The sequence below is a fragment of the Anopheles coluzzii genome, chromosome 3, assembly GCF_943734685.1.
Source record: "Anopheles coluzzii chromosome 3, AcolN3, whole genome shotgun sequence".
NCBI lineage: Eukaryota > Metazoa > Arthropoda > Insecta > Diptera > Culicidae > Anopheles > Anopheles coluzzii.
In genome coordinates, this window is record NC_064671.1 from 29,097,704 (window position 1) to 29,106,729 (window position 9,026).

General features: G+C 45.2%; 1 protein-coding gene across 1 annotated transcript; it reads right to left on the reverse strand.

The window, feature by feature from the left end:
- Positions 1-4,594: 4,594 nt before the first annotated feature.
- LOC120957262 (cytochrome P450 4C1-like) lies at positions 4,595-7,658 on the reverse strand. Its single transcript, XM_040379361.2, has 8 exons — positions 7,331-7,658; positions 7,051-7,248; positions 6,753-6,941; positions 6,584-6,656; positions 6,392-6,518; positions 6,104-6,304; positions 5,712-6,016; positions 4,595-5,629 (listed from the first exon to the last, which is right to left on the reverse strand). The coding sequence occupies exons 1-8, from the start codon at positions 7,515-7,517 to the stop codon at positions 5,350-5,352; spliced, it is 1,560 nt and encodes a 519-aa protein (XP_040235295.2). The 5' UTR covers positions 7,518-7,658; the 3' UTR covers positions 4,595-5,349.
- Positions 7,659-9,026: the final 1,368 nt, after the last annotated feature.

A 9,026-nucleotide genomic window follows, 5' to 3' on the forward strand; every position in this document is an offset into this window, starting at 1 on the left:
ACACCTATATCCTTTCCGTTCATCGTCGAGTAATGTCGCTCTCATAGACGGTATGGTGTTCAATGGGCTTCATCAACTATCCGATGTAAAAAACGGATTGGGTCGTCAACTTGATTTAGTTTTCGCCAATGCTGCAACTACCGATATTGTTTCCTGCATAAGCCCTTCCGTTGCACCTTTACTCCCATTGGATCGACACCACCCGGCACTTGAATTATCCGTTCCTGTCTCTTCAAGTTCAACCATCACGCCGCCGCAACACCATTCCCATCGAACCACACCGGCATGCAGATTCAATTTTAAAAGAATGAACCACGCCCACTTCATCGAGACATTATCAAATGTCGATTGGTCTTTCATCGAGGATGCGGGCAGCATGGACGATGCAGTTACTGTCTTCAATACTGTTATTACTTCCACATTCCCTATATGTTGTCCTCGTCTCAAACCCCCACCTTACCCCCTGTGGTCGAATAGGACGCTCAGATCGCTGAGAGCCGAGGCACGTCGTTCCCGCCGAATTTTTCTCAATAACCGCAATAATCACACCTTACGTATCCATAATTACGCTACAAATGCATACCGCTCCTACAATCGATGGTGTTACTCATCATTTGTAGCACGGCTGCAAGTCCAATTTAGATCGAACCCGCGGTCTTTCTGGCGTTTCTGTAAATCGCGTCAGAAACAGAATGGCATCCCTTCCAACCTATCCCTTAATAATGAGTCCGCTTCTTCTCCCGAAGACTCGAGTAAACTTTTTGCCAAACATTTTTCTAGTGTTTTCGTTGACCCCAGCAGCAGTCCAGTTAATGTTTCTGATTGTCTTGTTCATACACCGTCGAATGTGATTTCGTGTAATAATGTCTCAATTCATGTTGATTCTGTGTTGGTTGCCCTATCCAAACTCAAACTATCTTTTTCCCCCGGTCCTGATGGGATACCATCAGCATTATTAAAGAAATGTTCTACATTTTTCGCTCCTCTACTTTGCCGATTATACAATAGATCAATACAGGATGGCTATTTTCCGTCACTGTGGAAAAAAGCCTGGCTCATTCCAATCCACAAAAAGGGCGACCGTTTTTCGTGTACTAACTATAGGGGTGTGTCCATATTGTGTTCGTCTTGCAAAGTGTTTGAGTCAATTGTTCACTCGTCTATTCGTTCGTGTGTTACAAGTGTAATTTCAGAATATCAACACGGATTCATGCCAAAACGTTCAACCTCTACTAACCTAATGTGCCTTGTATCCTCGATCTTTAACAACATGGAGCGTGGCTCTCAAGTGGATACTATATATACCGACTTTAAAGCAGCTTTTGACTCTATATCGCTAGCTTGTTTACTTTCTAAGCTCGAGAAACTCGGAATTGGTGATCCCCTTCTATCCTGGCTTAAATCTTACCTTTACGGTAGATCTTATAAGGTCAGAGTCGAAAATAGTTTTTCCGAGCCTTTTATTGCCTCTTCTGGGGTACCCCAAGGCAGCGTACTAAGTCCCCTACTTTTCATACTGTTTATCTACGATTGTGTTAATGTTCTTCCTCCTGATGGTTGTTTGCTTTACGCTGACGACATCAAAATTTTCCTACCAGTGACCTCGTTAACTGATTGTGCGCGTCTACAGGATTACATAGATTGTTTTAATGTTTGGTGTAACTCTAACGGTCTTAGTCTGTCTCCGGATAAATGTTGTGTGATTTCATATGGCCGCTCGTCCAATAAGATCGAGCACGATTACGTTCTTTGTGACAGTGTACTTAACAGAGTTACTGTCACAAGGGACCTTGGAGTGTGGATCGACGAGAAACTCTCGTTCCAAGAACACATCGAAATCACCCTTAATAAGGCCAATAAAATGCTCGGTCTCATTATTCGTATGTCCTCTGAGATCACTGATCCTATGTGTTTAAAGTCCCTGTACTGCTGTTGGGTCCGCCCGATACTTGAAAATGCGTCGGTAGTTTGGTGGCCTGCCGGCCTAACACTGGTCGATAGGATCGAACGAATCCAGCGGAAATTCACTCGTGTCGCTATCCGTCGTTTTCTTGGACAATCGGATCGAATTCCTTCGTATCCTATCCGATGCCGTTTGCTCGGGCTAGAGACATTAAGAACGCGCATTTATCACATCCAGTCATATTTCATTGCCTGCCTCCTTTCCAATGACTTGGATGTTCCCGCCCTCCTATCCTCGATTCCTATCTATGCCCCCTCACGTCGTCTTCGTGACCGACCCACGCTCCTTATGCCTTCCCGCCAAACTCGTCATGGCCAGAATGACCCTTTCTTGCGCGCTCTTTCTGCCTTCAACGATTCATATCTCCTATTCGACTTCAACGTCCCAGTTTCCCAATTCCGCTCCCGTCTTCGTGAATCCTCATCCCTTATGTTTCCCTAGATTATAAGAACACATTTGTAAAACCCTAGAGGCCAACAAATTTAAATAAATAAATAATAATAATAATAATAATAATAATATTAGTTGTAATTGTGTATGTAGGCCATGGAGGCTCGATACCTTAATAATAAATAAATAAATATAGAAGTAGTTTTGGGTAATGGCCGAAAGTATGCAATATTTGTTTCGTAGCATAGGTTTTTGCTTCGAAATGTGTATTTTTCATTTAAACCAATTGTCTGTAAATGAAAATGATGTTAAAAAGTAGTGTTATACTTGATGAATGTGTCGTTGAGATTCACTCATATGAATCTCCAGCGATGATTAATTTGAAGCTCGAATTGAATATGTTTCTCCAAAGATTCATGATTCTCTAACGATTAATGAATGTCTAAATAATTATAAATAGCTAAAGATTCATGAATCTCTGCTCATTGTACACGGATGATTTTGAATATAATTAATTTCGAACGGTTCCGTTTTACAGTCGTCAGCTCGCACAACTTAACGACTTACATATTTACGGAACTAAAGAGACTCATGAATCTCTATTAGCTGTTATCAAGAATCTCTAGTCCCTATCGATCATAAACAAGATTGAAAATCAAAGATTGCGTCATATGACAAAAAACTCGGAATCGAAAACGTGCCAAGTTATTTACTGTACGGAAATGTTGGATTGAAGAAAAAAAAAGTGAAAATCCCTAGACAAAGCAACATAGACTAGAAGACGTCCATGATAAATTATGTGACGCAAGTTTGACGTCTTAGCGAAGGCTCTAGCGTGTAATTTCCTTTCTAGACATTCGAGTCCCAGTTAATGGCCTCACCTTTGCGTGAGAGCAGGGACACAAAGATTTAATTAATATGACCATCCAACGGAAGGCACATTTTTCAAACTCACTTAGCAGCAGGAAGACACGTGAAATCAGTCAGAGGGAATGACAAAAAGGCATCGGAAAAAGGTTCTCAGCAGGGAATGCGCAATTTAAAAGTAAATTAATGTTGTTTTTTTTTGTGTGTCATTCGTAGGAAACGTCAAAGCGCTAAAGGGAAGGTAACATTATTCCCGACGACCTTATTTATGCGTCAAATGGAATACTCGCACACCTTCATCGCGCTTGCGATTCCGGGTGTGCTAGGCTTCATTCCGAGTGTGAAAATTTCTCACACAAAACATCAGTGACCGGTTAAAAGCTTTCCCGTTGCCACCGGGCTCGTGGCACACCGACCTTTTCGCAGATGTATTTTTTTTTCACCGCCGCCACTGGTGTGATGTGGGCATGCGGTTACGACACGCGTGGCAAGATTAATGATAATGTGTGTCTGCAGGAGCATGGCACGGCAACCGGAGGCACTGCTGGCATCATGCTGATGATGCTGATGATGATGATGATCGGCGTCGCTGCCGGCGGGGGTTAGCAACAACGCTACGCCGTTGGTAGCCGAATCACCGAATCACAGAGCGTGAGATAAATTATCGCAAAATTACGCCGAAATATTCAAATGAGACATTTGTGCTTAGCGCCGTTACCACACCCGCATCCACACGGTGTTGTTGCGTCTATTGTTTTGTTCCCGTCTTGCTTTGGAACGAATGCAGAATGGGTTTTGGTTGCAGAGGGTTGATACGCGGGAAACAAAATATGACGCGTAATTTATCGTTATGGCGCTATTCGAAAGGAATGTCAAACGTTGAAGGGTGTATTTAGGATTAAATAAGACGCTCTTCAAATTGTAGAAATTATGGGAAGATTTCATTTAGAAGAGAAATTGCCCGTAAATTGAAGAAAATAACTGACACATTGTGCTTTATAGGTATACAGAGCGCAAAACATTGAATAACTGAAACAACTTATAATATACGCCTGCATGTATGTAACGTGCATTACGGCATTGCATTATGTATCGTGTGTTAGAGGCTATTAGTCATATTTTGTCTAAAATTATCTTAGTGTTATCAGAAGAAATTTAAGCAAAGCAGGTTTGATAAATGCTCAAAACATTTGCAAACAATTTCCTTAATTCAATTACTCATCTACCAATCAATCGTTCTTCGTTTGGCAGAATAAAAAGCATTGCAGTAGAAGGAATGTAGCAAACCGAGTACCAGTGCTCGTATGGAATATATCTTTCGCTCTTTAAGCCAACTTTTTGCCTCCCGAAACCAAACTCAAAACAAACGCTCTCTCCCAGTGCTGTGCTGCTGCAGTATATTGACTTTTAAACTTCTGTCCCACCATTCACCACTCCCGAATAACACGGTGCTCCATTGTTGCCATTTTATTGTGCTCTGTGTGTGTGTGTTTGTGTACTTTTTCTGTTCTCCTTTTTTCTCTCGCTCCACACCGTTTCGTACTTTTGCAATCACAATTTGTTTGCATTTCAGATGAATTTCCCGTGTCCGCCCCACCTACCACCTTCCAGCGACAAAACACTGGCTGGGTACATTCCAGCTACCGCCCCCCTCTGGGAGTCGGTTGCAATGCAAATTTAAGAATTGGACTGAATAATCAACATACCAACGTGGCCTGTCCTCATCCTCTTCCTTCTCTGGGACCCAAAAACCAGCGCAGCATCCGGTAGCTCCCATTTCGCGTATCGTCCCGAGGGAACAGAAACATGTCGCTCTGTGTATGTGTGTGTGTTTGTGTTTGCTTTTGACCGTTCGTGGCGGTTTGGTTTGAGAAATGAAATAATTAACTTTACTGTCCCCCAGCGCCGGTGCAATGTGCGGCGAAGGTTGAATATTTTATACGCTTAATGCACCTTGGATTATCGGCTTTGCAGCTGTCACAGGTCCGGGCCAGATGAAGGAGAAATTCGGAGCCGTGGAAGCATCCGTGCAAGGCATCGCTCGCTTCTATTAAGCACTTTAATCCTCATCGTCTTGTGCAGGGAGAGAAAAACCACACCTTCCCCGAAACTGAATCGATCGTTCTAGCTCACCACTCTCTCTCCTCCAGATAGAGCAGTATGCCATCCTTCGGTCGGGTAATTAGCTCATTCACGATAAGCTGTTCGGCGCGCGTCCGGTGCGACCGGATGCGGAACCGGCGCAGGATGGACGAAACAAGACACTTCTCCTCCAGCAGGGCAAACTTCTGGCCGATGCAGTTTCTCGGCCCCGCACTGAACGGGATGTACGCGTACGGGTGGCGGTTTTCCGCGGTGCGCTCGGGCAGGAAGCGATCCGGATCGAAGGTTTCCGCATCCGGGAAGAATCTTCAAAGAAAGAGAAGCGCAGAATTGAGTGCGATTGCAAAATTAGCTGCCAGTAGCTCAAAAAAAAAAAAACGAATCCTACCGCTCGTCCCGGTGCACGTTGTACGCGTGGATGCCGACGATGGTACCGGCCGGCACGTGATACCCGCCGAGCGTGACGTCCTCGCTGGTGGTGCGGCCGAAGAACGCGACGGACGGGTAGAGGCGCAACGTTTCCTTCAGGCAGCGCTCGAGCAGCCGCATCGCGGTCAGGTCCTGCATCGTGGCGGGTCGGTCGCTTCCGCCAAAGATGGAATCAATTTCCTGATGGACGCGCTCCTGCACCTCCGGATGGAGGGCGAGCAGAAACAGGGCCCAGCTCATCCCCGCCGTCGTCGTGTCGTGGCCCTGTGGGCGTGTGTGTGTGTGTAAAACAGCATTAAACATTCGGCACAACCATCATCGTTATAAGTTATCTTTCCATTCGTGTCTTACTTCGAACATGAACGTATCGACCTCTTCGCGCACATCTTCATCGGTCAGCAGCGGGCTGCCCGTGCCCGTGGTGGCACTTTGCAGCAGCAGATCGAGAAAGGCCAACCGCTTGCGACGTCCCAGACCATCACCCTCTGCCTCCGGTTGATTGCGCTCCCCTGCGTGCTGCTGGTCCAATGTACGTCGCCTCTCTTGAATAACCTATCGTAAGAGGGATGAGTTTTCCCATTTTAAACGCATCCGCATTGAAGCTGCAAATCGAAACCTCCGCTCCGTGAGCGTGCGTACCTTGCGCGTGTAACCGTGCAGTATCGCAAGGAGTTGCGCCTGTCGGCGACCCAGTGCCGAGCGGCGGAATGTCCAGTCCGGGTGCAGCCAGGGACGCACCAGCCGCTCCAGAAACAGCGAGCTTAATCTGCAACGACCAACCAAAGCTCATTAAGCTGAATGTCTCGCGGGGTGCGGCACGCAAGGGCTTACTCGTAGACGGCGTTCACGTACGCGTTGTCTTCGCCGGCCGTTTGTGCGTGCACCTGTACACCCATTGCCGTTTCTGTCGATTGGGATGAGAGAAAAGCATATTCGATCACATCAGTATTATATCATCGGGGAGGGTGAAAGGCAACACACACACACACGAGCCACGTACCGCAAATTACATCTAGCGCCGCCTTCGTTACGTAGGGATAGATGTTGACCGGCTGACCAGTGTTGGCGTGGCGCTGCAGGCGCTCAACCAACACGGCCCCATTCTCGGCAAACACCTCGCAGAAGCCGTCCAGTATGTTGAAGTGGAAGGTGGGCGTAATGAGCTTCCGGTGCTGGAACCACCGTTCGCCTTTATGTTGTGAGCCGGGAAAGAAAGATAACCCATTAGACGGATGCAAACACACACACACACACACTGTGAGAAGGCCCGCAAAAACCGCGCGCCCCAGCAGGCATACCTTTGGACGTGAGCAAACCTTCCCCGAGCCAGTCGCCCAGAAAGCGGTACAGTGTGGCCTTTTCCGTGTGCTTGCTCGCACCGATGATCTGCTCGACGTACTCGGCCCGGCTCAGCCGCACCTCCGGCGTCATCCCGACCCAGATGCGATGAATGCCATCGTACTGGCGCGTTCTTTGATCGATCAGCGTGAATATCTCTGCACATCACTCACTCCGGGAGGGATTAGTTTTCAGGCTCTCCAAAGCACACACACGCGCGTCCATGGAAAAGAATCTTACCGTGAGACTTTTTGCCAAACAGCAAATACAGCGTGCCAACGAACGGGTACGCTTTCGGGCCGGGTATCTTGTCGTAAATCTGGCTCATCTGTACACGCCGGATTAGCCACTGCAGGACGGGGGTAAGGAGCAGCAGCACCAGCACCACGAGCAGCATGTCCACCGTGCTGTAGGAACTCATCGTCATCGCCAGTGGAACGGTCGCAGTGTGAGCGTCTTTGTTTACTTTGACTGGCCGATCGACGCAAACCGGGGCCGCTTCCTCTCTTTCGGCCGTTTGACGGATGACTGACGGGCCTGTGTTTGCGTGCGCACACACGAACGATTTTGCGAGTGATGATAGTACGCGTTCTGGCTGCTGGACCGGTTACGATAGATGGTCGCTTTGTGGCCCTGCATGTATGTGTGTGTGTTGGTGAGGCCGTTCCCATTTGGACGAGTCATGCTGTTGCGGATTGAATCGCTGTAGATTAGCGATTGGCCGGGTTATCTAATCTTACGCTACGCTTGTATTGCTTGTTGTTGTTATGTCGGTGGATGTAATGCAGTGGGTTTGTGCGCTCACGTTTGCTATGATTAGCTGTGCCTTTTAATTACGGTACTTAATCAATGGTCAATTATTGAGATTAAGTTTATCTTGTTTTCCTTTTTTTCGAATTGTTTCTTTGCAATCTTTTACATTTGTTTCGAATTGTCCCAAACATATGCAATTGATGACTTTGCTTATTGTTACTGATTTTTATTATTCCTTTTTTGATCATTCTCTTAATTGCTGTTATTTAGGTCTTAGCAAAATCGCATGGTTTTTTAGATTTATTTAATTCACTTGTATTGTCCGTCAAGTTTTTACGCTTAGTTTATTCTTTTGATTTCCATCAATCTTACGATTTAAAAGTTTTTTAATGTTTTTATTATTCTTGGATTGAAGCCTTCGCGCTTAACTTTATGTACCAGTTATGAGGAAACAATTTAAAAAATACGCAATACATAAAATAACATCAGGGATTGACATTGTCTTGAATAATCGTTAAATTTAACTGCTCAAGGAAGTCTTCTTCTTCTTCCCAATTGTTGGCGTAACAACCTCCAGCGGTGTTATATATATATATATATATATATATATATATATATATATATATATATATATATATATATATATATATATATATATATATATATATATATATATATGCTGGCGCTATACAGGTTTGAGAAAACTTATTATAACATCGAAGCTGGATTAATCAATTAATATTGCTTTGCAGGGCCGGTTTGGTTGAGAATCGATTTTGTACGGTCTTGTAGGAGATGACGCATGTATCAAAGAGACCAACGGGTCACTGCTAGGAGGTTTACACTGTATTGAAATATAAACGCAGTGGCTCACATCGCTTTGATCAGAAATTATCACCGATAAACTCGGTGTTACATTTGCCAATGTTAATTTTACTCTCTCTCTCTCTCTCTCTTGCACAAACCACTATTGTGAGTTGATGTGGATAATATACATTTCTGCCCTCATTTGTAAACCAACTGCTATAAAAGGCAGTGATTGTTCATTCAATCGTGGTGTTTTAATTACCGCATTCGAATATTCTGTGCACAATTTACCTCGTTTGATGGAAACTGGTATCGAACTAATTGAGTGCAACATTTATGCATGCAGATAGTTAATAACGAACCATTCGATTGGCCC